The sequence below is a fragment of the Agelaius tricolor genome, unplaced genomic scaffold, assembly GCF_023055355.1.
Source record: "Agelaius tricolor isolate 1412-34295 unplaced genomic scaffold, bAgeTri1.0.p SCAF_10, whole genome shotgun sequence".
NCBI classification, from domain to species: domain Eukaryota; kingdom Metazoa; phylum Chordata; class Aves; order Passeriformes; family Icteridae; genus Agelaius; species Agelaius tricolor.
Window position 1 is genome coordinate 10,310,691 of NW_027269270.1, and position 16,001 is coordinate 10,326,691.

At 36.8% G+C, this 16,001-nt stretch overlaps 1 protein-coding gene across 1 annotated transcript in view; it reads left to right on the forward strand.

The window, feature by feature from the left end:
• Positions 1-73: 73 nt before the first annotated feature.
• The window catches only part of DYTN (dystrotelin), a 78,368-nt gene continuing 62,440 nt past the window's right edge, over positions 74-16,001 (forward strand). Inside the window, exons 1-10 of the mRNA XM_071434718.1 lie at positions 74-1,617; positions 4,195-4,241; positions 6,266-6,340; positions 7,285-7,486; positions 9,523-9,608; positions 10,173-10,261; positions 10,937-11,008; positions 11,354-11,517; positions 12,374-12,485; positions 14,612-14,757. Coding sequence (XP_071290819.1) covers positions 4,223-4,241; positions 6,266-6,340; positions 7,285-7,486; positions 9,523-9,608; positions 10,173-10,261; positions 10,937-11,008; positions 11,354-11,517; positions 12,374-12,485; positions 14,612-14,757 — 965 coding nt within the window. The 5' untranslated portion in view covers positions 74-1,617; positions 4,195-4,222. The remainder of the gene's footprint in view (positions 1,618-4,194; positions 4,242-6,265; positions 6,341-7,284; positions 7,487-9,522; positions 9,609-10,172; positions 10,262-10,936; positions 11,009-11,353; positions 11,518-12,373; positions 12,486-14,611; positions 14,758-16,001) is intronic.

A 16,001-nucleotide genomic window follows, 5' to 3' on the forward strand; every position in this document is an offset into this window, starting at 1 on the left:
AGGACAGGACTGGGAGGGATGTCTCACTGGTCTTAGAAAGAAGAGCTCAGAAAGCTGGGGTATCACAAGGGGTCTGGAAAAATCTGGGGTTCTCTACAAAGTGTATATGGGAAAAGCAACATTTAGAGGAATTGAGATATTATTGTAAGTATCTTCATGGAAGAGTTCACATGGAAATTGTAGAGGTAGGTGTTGTAAAAAGTCTTGAAGAGAAGGGTTAGGAACCATTCATTTCATGGGAAGTAGTCGCCAGGGAATTAGTTTCCACTAGTGTATGCACAGAAGATTGGCTGAGTTTCTGAGGAGCATCTGGAGGCAGATGTCTCAGGAGAAAATAGCAGGGAGGGATGCTACCACTAGTCTCTACAAACTGCCTGGTTTTTCTGTAATTCAATTTCCAAGATAGAAAAGTTAGCTTCTCTAATGTGTATTTACATTTGGGCTTTTTCTATATGAATAGGCTTTAGTAATCTTGCTCTTTGAATTCCTTTATTCTGCCAGTGGAGATAGTTCAAACAACCTGCAGGTCAAGCACCAGCACTGCACAGCTGTTAATGAGAGGGAAAATAACTCTTCCTGCAATATATAAGTAGACCTATCTGACTTCTGAGTCACCAGCTGAAAACCTCTCTTCTCAGAAACTGGGAGCAGAAAGAAAAAGCTGCTTGGGATGTCTCCCGTATCCTAAATTATTCTGACTGGATTTGCCTAGTGGTGTGCAGGGAAATTCAGGTCTTTCCTCATGGAAGCATTAGTGAATGGAAAAGCTTTTTTTCCTAGCTTTTGTTTAGGAGAAAAAGAAAGAAAAAAATAATAGGAAAGCTAAAATATGGTAACATATTCAAAGTTGGTTACAGCTGTAAAACAGCAATTGACTTAGTCATCAGTAAGTTTGGGTTTTCTATAAGTAATAAGCAATTTCTGGGACACATTTTTTCCCAAGTCCCTAAGTCATGTTATGTATGCTGGATATTCATGGTATTGATGACTCCTACTACCTAGCTGTTATGGTAACCATTGAAAAATTTATGAAAAGGGCTTTAAGTTGTATGTGTCTTACAAATGTTATATATAGATTCCTCATAAACCCTAGCATTTGGGTGTACTGAAGAGCTTTGTGGTTAGTCTGAACAATTCTAGTTCTAGGACATTACCACTAGGGCTTACTATTTTTCTTCTTTGTGTAGCTGCCCCAACTCTTTGTTACAGCACACTGTGCTTTCTACCTTACTGTGTCAGCTTCTACCTCATTTTCAGTCTCTATAGCAACAGTTTCTCAGCAACTGAGAGATGCTTGGTAAAGGCCTCTCAATTTAGAAATATTGCACTCCAGCCATAAAAAAAAAAAAGCTTTGAAACAAAGATCAAAGAAGTTTTATCTTTAATAATTCAGGATATTTATTACTAATTAATTAGTGTTCTCTGTTTTGACTGCTTAGACAATTACCTGATACTTTGATCTGGGCCTTTGCTAGGCATTTGTTGTGAGCAGCTTTAATTTAAAAGCAAAACCTTTAGAACTGTGTCTTGAAGTCAACTTTTAAGTGCTGTAAAACTACTGGACTTCTCTGGCGGTGTCATCTGACTTCTGGACCTTCAGTAAGTAATGAGAAGAAGGTAAGTGCAGCTACTGTATTTAAGAGGAGAAAATAATTTTGGCCTTTGAATAAAACATAGAATGTCTTCACCCTTCACAGGGAACAAAAGTAACTGTAGGTTCTTTTATGCATATTTAAAATGCTGATCATATGTTGTCTGATTTCAAAAGAAAAGTCTCTGTGATAAAGTGGATTGATCTGCTGGGGGGTTTCTGCCTTACTTCATGTGGCTCGTCTTCCTCTGTACTTTAATTTAATTATGTAGCATGCTTCAAAATGCATTTTATTTGCTAAAGTGCATATTCTGAGAACCTGTATGTCAAACAAAGTACATATAAGTAATCAAGTGTAACTTTTCTTTCACATTCCACTAAGAGTCAAGAAAAAGGCTATCCTTGTTCTGCACATAAGAGTCTTCATGTTAATGGGACCAGGACTGTTAACTGTAACAATTTCCTTCCTGAGTATTTGTACATAATTTTTTTGTTGTTTGTTTGTTTTCTTAAGTGTTTTTCACTATTAAAGCACACAAGTAACTGAAATATAACACATTGGCTGAAATAGTGTATCAATGGGCAAAGTTACTTCAGGTTTCATGGGCAGCAGATACTGCTTCTGCTTTCACATTGTGTTCGTGTGCTAACACTGCAGTAGATTCTCTTTGTTTCACCCAGGCACTCTACTGCAGTCAAGATCTGGACTGTCCAAAGAGTTTTGTATATGAAAATGTAGACTGTACATACATTAATAATGTTTTCTGTAACTTTTTGGAAGGAGGGTTCATAGATATGATGTAATTTGGTAAAACACAGAAACACATGGTTGACTTTGAGACTATGAATACCCTAGTACAAGACTATAGAGTTTTTTTCCATATGGATAATTTAAATGTTAGACATTGTGTTGTACTGGACAGAGATCTGGTCATCTTACAGTAAGTATCAAGCGCTCATGTATTATGCATGCTGTATAACTCAGTAAGTCAGTGGATGTGTTCTTATTTGAGTGAGCAAATTCTAATGAGTTCTAATTTAAGTGAGTTTAACCTGAATATTTTTACATTCATCCGTACATTCATTGTCCACTTTCTTTATTTTATGTACCTCTGGTACAGAGAAAATAAAGGAGGTAAGCTATGCATTTGTAAGTCTACCTTCTAGATTGCTACATGTAGCTTTCACCAAACACTTATGTTTAATTCATTGCTCTGTGTCTTCTGATTTCACTGATTTCCGTACATGAACTTTTCTGTCAAGTTATGCAGAGACTCCTACTACTGCAGCTATTTTAGGAACAGTTGTATCATATTTTCATATATATTGCATATGAATATATATCTATAGGCAAACTTATGTGCCTGTGTGAATGCTGGGCAGTGCTGTTGTTTTGCAGAACCTGTAGTAAGAATGAAAAAAATGCCATTATGCTTATTTTCCACTATTATATTTTCTAAGAAGGACTACAGTAAAAACTGTGCCATTGTAGTCTTGAATGAAAAAGACTATTAAAACAAATCTGTATCTCAGTATTTTAAGCATCTAAATTCAGGTTATGGCTGAAATTTAGGGACTGAAACACAAAGTTGCAGGTTTCACCAATTAAAATGGTGAGGAGCATATTTATGGTAGACTAAATAATTTTAGATCATTGAATATTTATGCTTCATAAATGTCCAGTATTCTGTCATGTTTATGAAAAATGATCAACGATTCTAACTGAAAAAATGTAAGAAGTGAACATTTGTTTAAGTTCAGATTTAACACCAAATTTATTATTTAAGTTTTAAATAATTTCCAACTATTTAATTTTTATTTATTTTAGCAAACTTTCCCTTTGTTCTCCACAATAAACCATATAGATGGCCTTTGGAATCTTGTGTGACTTAGATCCATTATACCTAGTGTTTTGCAATTGCAGTGTTAGCTGAAAGATAGTTACTACTAGTTAATTCATACTTACATTTCTGTGATTGGAAATACAATGCAGTATAGAGCATTAGTGAAATAAATCCTGAGGGGAGACATTCAGTTTCCACTATTACAGGGACATAACTACTTTTGCTTTCACAGTTGTTAATGTAAGTAGGTACATGGTTAAGCTTTGTTTTCCCCTTCCATAGCAGCTCAATAAGAAACAATGGTAGCTCAGCCTAAAACTTTCGTTTTGCTTGAAAATTTTAGAAAATACTTTTAAGTAATTGCAATCAGTGAATCTGAGGAAGAGTCTGGTGTAGATATGCCCTCTGTGACCTGAAATTGTACACTGAACCATGTAGTAATCCTGCATGTAAACACTGAGCTCTTAATAGTGAAAGATCTCATTTCCTGTACTTAAAACTGTTTTGAGGATTGGTTTTGCCCTGCTACAGTTTTGCAGTTACTTGAATTACTCCTATTTTATGCTGAGCAGAGAGCTTGCCATTTGCTGGCATTTCTCTGCATGTGGCACCGGAACTATTTTGTTTAATGTAATTCTGTTTAATTTAATTTCTGAAATGCATCCAGTTAATTGTTCAGATTAAAAGGTTTAATTTGAATGGTTCAATATGTCTCTGTCTAGAATATGTGGTTTTACACTTTGGTTTGTTTTGTTATAGAATGCCTAATGCCATCTGTTAATTTCAAATGGATCCAGACTTGCAGGGTAAGGATTTTTCTTATTTTTCCCCAACTTTTCTCAAAAGGCATTTCTGTGTCTTTTTGAACAGAAACTACTGAATTTTAATGAAATCATGCCACCTTGAGAATCTCTGTGCTTTAGCCCGTAAATGACAAATTACAGAGCTGTGATGTCCTACCTTTATTGTTGGATGTGTCCGGGCACCTTCCTTGCCACTATCACATTGGCTTATGGAATGGTCAGGCACACAGGGCCATGATCCCTAATTTATAATAAATGCTAAGGTGCTTTGCATACTTTGAGATAGGCATGAAGATGGCCATACACTCCCTTTTTGAGTGCAAAATTTCAGCGGACACCTCATCTGCCACAGAGCACCTCAAAATGCAAAATAGCAGGTAATCAGCTGAAGATGTCAGGAATCAGCCCACTTCTTGATGTGCAGGAGCTCCTTTGTCAGCTTCTCTACAAAGGGCATTTATATTTCTTGAGGTGAAATTTGACCCACAGCAGAATGATTACATGCTGGTTTTCTGTCCAGAGGGGAAGCCCCTTTCCTACGAGAAATGAAAGATTTTAATGTCCCTAAATAGCCTCTCATCAGTAATAATTCTAAAATGATTTGCTATTTTACTTATGTGTCCCCACAATTAATTCTGGAACTGTGCTTGACAGGCACAGAATGCCCTGCTTTGAGGCCACATTTTGTTTGTAAGGGTGGACTAGAATTAAGTAGCAGATGGCTACTAAAACAGATTCTCTTCAATTTGAAAATCATCTTGTGCATGGAAGGTGTTTGAGTTGAATCATGTGTATATTTCCAACATTTGTATTTGAGAATAAGCATTTGGAACTTAATCCATAGCCTAATGAAAACTGTGGGAGTTCTTCTGTTTCTTTCAAATAGACTTTGGATCAGTTTATTGAGGAAAGAGATCTGATGATGCGTGGAAGTCAAAACTCATTTTTTACATTCTATGACATGCTACACTGCATCGCCAAATAATATCACAAAACATAGTATGACAAGAGCAGGACTAAACAGATGGTATAGCAGTTATTGGCATCTTTCTATAGCTTAGGCAGCATCTGGGAACCAGAAGAGCCCATAATTTGCTGACTATTAATATTAATCTGTGGTATTTCTTGGAAACCATTGCACACAGATTGGCACCTTTCCACACTGAACAGGTGAAGTATTTTGTGAGTTATTTCTACTCATTTATATATATTTATTGCTTATCTTTAGCCTTAATCAACTGTGTGTAACTCTCTCTGAAGTACAGGGAGAAAAGAGTCTCTGAGGACAGAAGGATAACTGATAAATCCCTTTCTAGTTTCTGAAGTTTAGTGAACAAGCCTTGTTTTTTGGTCTTGAAGTTCTAGGTATATCGGGTATAGGTCATGGTCAGCATCTCTGACTTTCCACTCAGAACAACATCCTTTCTTGATGTGAAATAAATAAGCTGAAATCATATAAGGGTATGGGATTTAGTCAAGCAGATTTAGTGGGTTTGCTAAACAGAGATGTCAAAAGTAATTTGCTCTGGTAAAGGGCTTGTCTTCTTCTGCAAGAGTCCCAAATGTTGATCTTGACAGAAGATTTGTTTGGTGCTTGAAACAATATGCATCCAAAACAATAACCCTGTTGTGCAAACTGTTCCTTGAAGAAGAGCATCTCTGATCAAAAAACCAATTTGTTTGAAGAAATATTATTTCATTATGATCTTGGCTAAAAGTTTGTGCAGTGCATAACCCTCATAGGCCTTGTTCTGATATATGAATAAAGTTGATTCCCAAAGAAACAGATGTGCTCTCTATGTTAAATTCTGATTTTACAAGAGATGGTGTTACTGTTTACAAGAAGACTGTTCACCCCACAAAATTATTTTTAAAAAAAGAAAATGTTTTCTATTTGTTTTCTTTTTCCCCCCCAAATATTCCTTCAGAGTGTTGATCAACTTGAAACTCTAAATTTTGTTGTTTTGATTTTTAGTTAGTTTTGAATGAACCACTCCATTGTAATGTGTGTTTGCTTTCTTTCACAGAGGCCTTCAATGATGTTGAGAGCTCCGTATACAGAACAGCCCTAAAACTACGCTCAGTACAAAGTCTTTGCCAGTGTTAGTAGCCAAAGAGAACCCTATGCTTTTACAGGGAGGAGAATCTGTATCAAATTTGCATTGCTGTCACCATGAGTTATTATGCTACTTTGCTCTCTCATTTTCCACCTTGGAGTTTCAGAATGGATTATGAACACTTAAGATCTAGATAGTGCTTCATATACAAATTGATTTTTTTTTCTTTTTGAATGTCAATGGACATACATTAATGAAATTCTAAAATTATGAGAGAATCAAAGTATTTTTACAATCTGCAGCAATACTATGTAGATACCACTGACAATTATTAATCTATCTGTGTATTATTATGGTCATGAAAAGTCAAATTCTAATGTGTTTCTTAGGAGCTGATTTATTGGAAATAATCATGGCTTATTGAAAACGCATTGACTGGACTATAAGAATTAATGAGAACAAAATAGAACACGATAGACCAGAAAACTCCTGGTTAGTATTCATTCTCCCTGTCTTTGAAATTAGGGAGAATTCAGTGCAAGCAACAGTGTTGCACGAAAGAGTTGTGCAACAAAGCCCTGGTCACCTAGCTCACTTTGAAATTACTGGATGTAAATTCCATATTGAGCTAAACTTCATGGAAATCTTGAATTTTTTATTTGTGCTGAAAATGCACAACATTGGAAATGAGGTCTTCAGGGTAACATATAGAAGGTGACTAGTTTGTTGGCCTTGGACATATTTTTCATTTGGGGATGATTTTCTATGAATACATTTAGTCTGGTCTCAGTCCTGATGGGGTTTATCTACCTGATGCTCTGTGTCAATGTGGAAGTACCGCAGGTACTGGTTTTCTTTTTATGTGGTTACTGTTTTAGGCTTCATTTTACAGACCTGTCTTAGCTAGGGATTTCTGATGAAAAATAGTCATGCTTCCATTCATGAAAAGGCAGGGGCCCTCATTAATTTCTTCCTTCATTTTCCCACAGTGGATTTGATTGACGTTTCTCTGATTCAGCACATCCTATCAAGTGAACAAAGCCAGAGGGAAGAGTGGATTTCTCTGAACATGCAGCAAATCTCTACAATGCTGATGAAGTTGTTCCAAAGGGCAAGGTTAGAAAAACCAGGCCAGGTAGATCCAAGAGGTGCTGAATTTACATTGGGCCTGCTGATTGCCATGTATGACAGGTGAGAAGAAGAAGAAGAAATGTAGCTCCATTGTGCAGTACCGTAGAATCAAATAATGTCCTTTTGACAGGACCCTAAAGATCATATAGCTCCCACCCAAAGTATTGCTAGACTGTCTGTTTCTACCACTCTCACACCATTTCTGTGTGAAATCTTCCCATTCTGATTGGTTTTGCTTTGTATAAAAACTAGGAGTAGTTCAGCAGTAGGAATATAAGACAGAAAACTGCGTCAGAAACATGGTGCTCAAATGCTCCCAAAACTATCTGGAAATCCAGACTTTTACCAGTCCATGCTGGCTTTTTCTCTGAACAGCTTTACAGAGTAGCTTTTCTTCTGACTTCCAAGATATTTTGGTACACTCCTAAAAATGAATCCGTATTTGCCTCTGGAGAACAGTACCCATGCACAGGTCAGGAATTTGCCAGTCACTTTTTGTTAATCATTTTCCTCAAGCTTAAAAAGTTAATCTACCAATTATGAAACAAAATTGATGCCTCATAACTAAGCTGGGCAGCTCAGTGAATAGCAAAGTTTCTGAAAATAATAAGGAAACACCTCACAGAGTGTATTTTTATGTATTGTTTGTAAATAATGAGTTAATTCACTAAAGGCAGGATTAGTTTGGGATTGTATCAGATTTAAAAGACAGACTAAGTTCATGTATAAGTTATTTACCACAGGTGAAATTTTTCCCTTCTACATCACAGCAAAGTTTTTACTGAAAGTAAATGAGATATAAGTGGTCTGCAGGACTTTTTCTTGAATCATTATTCATTACTCATATGATCACTACTTCTTACAATCCCACTTTATCAATTTTTTTTGTAAAAAATCAGTTAAGGCTAAGAATAAATGCTGTATTAAGAAACAAAGCTAGAAACATCAAGAGTATTTTGCAATTTTTGTGTGCTGTAGGGATATTATTTAGAAGAATCTTCTTAACAGTACTATCTTAGTCTTTTAGTCTGTTTTCTTAGAACTGTCTTGGAGTATCCTTTTATTTTTGCTGCTATTTATTTTTTTAAAAGGAATTCCACAAGTTTCTTGACATGTATATAAGACAGAAAAAGCTTCTTGTAATTTTCTAATCATGCTTTCTCTATAGAGCGCTTTTCTCCACTATTAGCACTGGAAGGTATTTAATAGGAGGAGCACATAGGAATTTTCCATGTTTTTGTGGTATTTACTTAATAAGCTTACATAAACATCTTAAGGGTGTTTGATTGTGTACTTCAGCTTTAGTCTTGGACTTTTTTCTTTGAAATTTCTGGAAAAACAACAATTTCCCATGCAGTTCATACTTTAGAGTCTGTATTGCACCTTTACACTGTGTGGGTTTATCTTGAAGACACTTATGTAATGATATTTTGAATCTTTGCAAAAGTAATATCTTAAATATAGATTTCCTGATTTGTGGTTTCTGATTAATGTCTGCATTGTCTACACAAAAAATTAGTGTTTTTCATTAGGTGCCCATGTCAAAAAATTTGGTTCTAAATCAATCTACATTATTATTATCTAACGGTCAAGACTAAATGTCCTGCTCCTGCATAGATCCTTTTGATTAAATTGATTTTCAGTGAAATTAAATGTAATCAGCCCAAGAGAAGCTTAGTGCAGATCTGAGGCCACAGTGGAGCTGCTTGATGATATATGCAAAATTTAGATTGTATCCTTTATTCAGTACTGTATTTGGGAAGGCTTCCCACAATAAAAAGAGCAGATTTTTTTTAGGACATACATTGTAAATGTAAAATTATATTTTACTTGGAATGTGAAGTCTCTGAAAGAGATGTTTTCTTTTTGTTTTATGATTGCATGTTATCTTGGAACAGTTAACTCTGCAGTTATTTTCAGTGACAAAGGTTCTAGACATAAAATATTACTGAAATGTTATTTTGGTTACATTTATACATATAAAAGGATACATGTTTTGAAGTTTTCTTCCTACATAGTAGTATTCCATTCTTTAGATTTTTCAGTCTTTATAGTCTCTGTGAATGAGAATAGTGTAACTTATTTCATTTTCCTAGATCTGGAACAGGGTATGTCAGAACTAGATCTGCTGCAGCTGCCCTAATTTCCCTTTCAGGAGATACTCTACTGGCTAAATACAGAGGTGGGAAATGTATGATTTTATACACTATCTGAAATACTGAATACTGAGGAAAACTTCCATTGTAATTTTTTAAATTTTAAAATAAAAGCTCTGCCATGAAAAAAGTAAATTATATTGACTGCTTAGTTGTAGAGAAAGCATTATTCTGATTCAGCCTTTCCAATCACTATCTGTAGCCATCTTTGCAATAGAGAGCCTCAGAAGAGGTTGTAGTGACATTTAAGTAGAGCTTCTATTTGCCTAGCAGAAAATAACAGAAACCCCATGGTTTTAAATTAGCAATTCACAATTTAAATAGAGCACTTCTTGTATAAACATATTTAAATATTTTTCCTAATGTTGTAAGAATGAGTTCATTGCTTTTTTCCTTGCTTTCCTTCTCTTTTCCTCACTGTAGGGAGAACTATGGTCACAGCAGTCACTGAGAGCCTGTTAGGTACAAAATATAGTGAAACTTTCTGGAAGGGTTTCTTTGTTAGACTGCAATTACCATAGCAGTTTGAAGATAGCTTGAAGACAGTTCAGGCTCTGCCAGGCTTCCAGGGTTTTTTTCCTTGTTTTCAGCTTTCTTCCAGTTTTATGCTGTCCCTGATGGGAAGGAGACCTTGATTACCCGAAGTGCCCTGAGAAGCCTTCTAACAGACTTAAATCAGGTAATGTCAGTGCAGTCTGTTACTCAACAGATTTTGTAGGAGTGTGCTGATCTAGCAGAAGAAAACCCCTCATGGTTGATACCTTTTATGTTTGATTACCTTATGGGACTGAAGTTAATAGGACACTGTGGACATAGGGAGCTATCTTGCAAAGTAGGTAAGAGAATCAAATTCTGTCCTTTTTTCCAAATAACCACTTTCATTAGTGAATGCCTCTGTGCATTCCTGTTGCCTGAGCTTACAGATCCTGGAAACAGCTGGATACAACTGTTCCTAAAGCAACTCCAAACTTCAGATGTCTGTACTCACTAGAATAGCTTGCAGTTGCAGCAAGTTGCCTTAGCATACAGGTATTTCCAGCTGAAATGGTGCTGAAAATGGGATCTGAAAATGACCTCTGGGATTTAAACTCAGTGTCCTTCAGGAGTATAGTGTGGAAATATAGTATGTTTATCCATTACAGTAAGTGAGTTGGAAACAAATCATTGTGACACACCCTGTTCTGTGAAACTGCATACTGATGGCATAAATATGAACGGGCTTTCCTCAGAATAGTGTGTAAAATGGCATTGCTATAGATACTTCACCATCTGTGTGCTGTCACCATCGCAGCAGAGCATGATGGGAACATCTGTTTTTTATTGAGGTGTTTCTGAGCCTTTCTTCTTGATGTAGATCCCAGCCATTGTAGGAGAAGGCTGCACTCTGTCTTGTGTGGAAATTGCGATTCATGACTGTTTCCATGGGGTGAGTGAAATTCTGATGTCCTGGGAAATTATTCTGAATGTTGCTGATTGATTAAAACTTCAAGTGTATCACCACATAACATCCCTAAGTATCTACTTTTAAGAAGCAGGGCTGATCATCAGTCTCACAGTATGGGAGGATTTGTATAGATAGAAAAGATGCTCAGTAAGATACTACTGAGGACTCTCGCATTTATTCCACAACCTTTAGAACCCAGTAACATTTTACATGAATGGAAAATTTATGCCAGCAAAATCCAATATCAGAGCTTTTATTAGAGATTGTAGATGCACCACCAGTTTTTTTCAAGTGAATGTATGAGCTTGAGACATGTATTTTTTCTAGGTTCTGAATGCAGCTATTGTGGAAGAAAAATTCCTGTCTTGGCTGAGATCAGAGCCTGCTGTTCTCCTGTGGCTCCCTACTTGTTACAGATTATCAGTCACGGAAATGGTTTCTCACCAAGCTAGGTGCAGAGTCTGCAAAGTTTTCCCCATTACAGGCATCAGGTGTGTCAGTGGTCTTTAGCATCCACACAATTAGTTCTTACCATTGTTTGCATACCTTACAGGCTGTAACTGATGTACTAAGTAACAAGCTTTGGATGTAATCTAATTTAACCAGGAAAAGAAGGATAGAGAGAACCACTGTAGTCTAATGCTCAAGCCTTCATCCTACTTCTCTTTAGCTCACTAGCACAAACATCAAAACTGGCCACAGGTAAACTGGCAGTCCAAAGGTAAAGTCAATTAAACCTGTGTATCTCATTTCTTAGTTACTTTTCCTGTAATCAATTGTATTAACTGGCTTGTTAAGTTTTCCATCTTAGCATCTTTGTCATCTAATTAATGTTATATAATGGCAGAGTGGTGTAAAAAGAACACTATCCATTACCATCTGACCAGAATGCTCAGAAAAGCATTTTACTATTACTGTATTCTCGCTAATTGTAAGCTTGCAGGTTTAGTTTCTTGCAATTTTAGTTTTTTGTTTATGCATCCTATGTCATTATTACAGTTCCATGGAAGCAACAAATAGAGCTAAGTTGGTATGTAAGAAGCATGTGAAGCTGTAACTGCATTATGAAAAATGGGAAATGGTGCTAGAACGACAGTTTCTTCCATGGACTGTATTTCAATGCAGCAAACAAATAAGATCAAAACCACTGGTGGGTTTGGAGAAAAGTCCCCAATCATTTGGGAAAAATAACTTGAATTCAGAAAATGCTGAGGAAAGTCATTATTCTAACAAAGATGTTTATTTGAATTTCAGAGCCTAGGGATCTGGGTTTCCAGTAATCAAGCTTACTTACACCAAGTTCTTATTTGTGAGGAGGTAAAGAAATCCTTTTATTTTCCCTCACAGGTATCGCTGTTTAAAGTGCCTCAATTTTGACCTTTGCCAAGCTTGCTTTTTCACTGGCCGTCTCTGCAAACCACATAAGAGATCACATCCTGTTGTGGAACACTGTGTGCAGGTAGAGTCCTATTGTACTGATTCATTTCCCTGTTGAGGTTCTTCATGGAGGCAAATAGGCAGTGGATTCTTGAACTACAAGCATTTCAAAGTTATGTGTGTATTAGCCATAATGGCCATGACATATTAGCATTATTAGTTTGGGAACAGGGAGATAGGGAAAGGACAAAAGAAGGCTTCTAACTTTAGAATGAGTACTCTGTTCTGAAGTAACTGAATAGAGCTATGAATATCCAAGTGCAAGTCTTCATCTTAAGAAGTTTTATGGCAAATTTTCTGTTAGCAGATAATCCTTAAACCTATGAAAATTCCCCTCAATGTCCCAATGTTCCTTCATCCCAATCCCAATGCAGACTCATCCAGAAATTCATTAATCCTAAAGTTATACAAACTCCTGCATGAAATGTCTTTCTTTGTCTCTCTTTTCTGAATGTCTTCATTTCCACTTTACTGTAAACATTTCTGACTCATTTGTCTCTGTCAGTTAGGGATACAGCACAAAGAGGCAACACGTGCCCAACTAAGATCACATGCCTGGACTCTGTTACAGGGGCAACTTGTGCTATCATCACACTAGTGGCAAAGTACACCACTGGGAATTTGTATTTGGAAGACCAGCTTCTCCTTTGAGGAGGAGATTCCAGATCTTGCACACAGCAGCAGATGGGCTTTTTGTGGATCTGTATAACTGTATCCTTCTGTTCCAGTAAATGAGCTGAAAAGTATTTAGGAAAGTTTCCCTAGAAACCTGTACTTCCTGTTCTTCCCAATCCTCTGCAGTTAATGTGAAAGATACCTGGGTAGCCAGTGTTTGCACTAAAACTAAAGACTGTTAGACTGCTCTTGTAATCACCCTTTGTCTGGGGTAGCATTAAACCCTTGCCACTTCATTGCTCTCTTTCTGAAAACAAAACCCTATTGCTAACATTGTGAGAAATTATATCTGGATGTTCAATATCTGCATTAAAAATAACAGTTCAATCCTTCAAATATTCTTCCTCATACTCCATCTGTGAGAAAGTAGGGAAATCAAAAGTTAACTAAACTCCTCATGAAGAGATTTCTAAGTAGAGACCTTAAAATTAGTGTGGATTGAGAGTTAATGGGAATGTGTGTTTGTAGAAGCACCTGAAGGAAGGACGGGAGATAAACCAAGGCAGGAGATGTTGCAGCCTGGATTGCAGCCACATTGTTGCTGCAGAATTGCAATTGAATCGCTGAATTTAGATTTCCTTTATGAAGCCCTACTCTAACACAAATTCTGTAAATATTACTTTATAGGCCAAATATTACAACACCGGCCAAAATTGATACCAAAGTTTAAAAGATAAGCTACTCACTATGACAGATACCATTTTTGTATCTGTTGTATGGGACATAAAATAATCAGCAGTAAGTTGCCATCCCCATACCTTCCACTCTTAGCGGACGCCGTCTTGTCTGGGTAAGTTTTCACACTGTCTTTATCAGAGATTGAGCTGCTGAGTGGGTGTTTCTATCGTAAGGAAATACGATCAGTTTTTCCTTACCGTGCTGACACCTTGTGGTAATGTTACTACCACGTTGAGAAGCACTAGGAGGCATGCAGTGTGTTTTCTTTGTTTTCCTGTTCAGCCTGTCAGGGCTCACCCCATGTTCTGCAGCAGTCACCTGGGGCAGAACTGGTTGGTGCCCTCCAATAATACAGCTACTGAGCTTAGTTGTTATACATGAGCCTGACACTCCTGTGATAAATGGATGTGTATTTTACTGTATTCTGTGTGAGGAGGATGTGAGCCATGGAAGACTATATCTACAAATGCTTTCTACAAGTATAAAAGTATTTCTTCCTTTGATACTAGTCAGCAGAATTATTGTTGTGACTGTGAGCTTAATCATTGTAAGTGTTTAGGCATTTCCAGGCTGCCTGACTTTGATCCAGTCAGTATTTTGCCTAAAAGAATTGGAGCTGCTCTTGCCTGTGGTCCTGCAAGCATTACCCACCTCAGCTCCCCTTCTAGGGCTCAGATAGCAGCTATGAGCCTCATCAGATGATGAACAGATGGACCTTTGCTTTGGAATTGTCTGTTTCTGGGCAGCATCTGTTTGAAAAGTCACTTTCTTCTTTATTATCCCTTGTTCCAATAGATGTCTGCAAAGGCAAATGCAAAGTACTTTCTGCGCACCATCAGGAACAACCTGTTCCAAGAGCGCTGCAGAAGAAAAGAGGCTCAGAGAAGGACAGCTCTGGAGTCAGTGGAGGAGAGGCCCTTCCCTGCTCCCAAAAAGACTTTGTGAGTTTTGATGTCAGATGAATTTATAATCTCTGAATGTCAGGCTGTGGGATATTGCTTGATTATGTCCTTTGAGTAAGGGATCTTGTTATGACAGATACCATGTCATGATTTTTCTATTAAAAAGGGAAAGAATAACTGAGAAGTTGCTGCACATTGTTCTGTAGCTTAACCTAATGATCAATTGTCTTATAAAATATAACAGGCTTGTATTGTGCTTCCCTCCTTCCTTATGTTGTATTTTTCACTCTGTTCCATTTCTTATACTCAGTCTAGGGCCAAGCATTGCAAATATTTACTACCTTTACAACTGCATGGGTTCTTAAGCACCTCCTCTGTGACAAATCCATTGGAAATTAACTGTGAATACTTCCCACACATGACCCACAGTGCATTTACTGGCAGGCATTCTACTCAAGTCCCTCTAAATTGCAGACCTATGGAATCGCTCACAATAGCGCATAGATGATCTCACCATTCCTCTTCTTTCAGACCAGTTGATTTGTGTGCTTTGGTTAATATTTAAAGTCATTACTGTATTTCCACTCATAACAGTGGTTAATAATGAGCATTGAAGGTTATGTTGTTTCCCAATAACTTCTCCTTCCTTGCTATGAGATTTTGATTGATACTTCAGTATAGAAACTGAAGGGAATTATTATAGAAACATACAAAGGGTGAGATTCCTTCCTATTTGTTTAAAGATCTAGCAACTGTCTTGCATCTCGTGTTCTCCCAGTGAGGCTACAGTGAGGCTGAAATAGGGAAAAAATGGTCAGTCCTCTCTAAAATAATTAATTTCATCTTTATGTGAAGGAGGAGAAAAATCTATTTATTAATCTGGATTGTGCTACTCTGGTAGGTTTTCTGTTAGAAAACAATTTTTTATATACTATAAGACCAATGGATGATAGTTACAGTGATCCTCAGGGAGAATATTATTTCAGTGTTTGTTTTAAGAATGTGGTGAAATGCAAAACATCTTTTGTTGCTAATACTTCCTCTCCTGTATTCAGCAACAAAACAATATTTAATCATTTTGAATGGAATTTAATCTTTCTGGAATCAATTGAGATTTCTCTTAAATTCTGTGGGGGTTTGCTTACCTACTGCTTGGGTAGCAATGAGACAAAGAAGAATTTGAGGCTTCTGGTTACAGGTGTCACTGGGGGGCTGATAAATATCTAGGCTTTTCCTAGCATATGATGGACTCAACAGCAGGATACTTTGTTATTTTTTTTTAG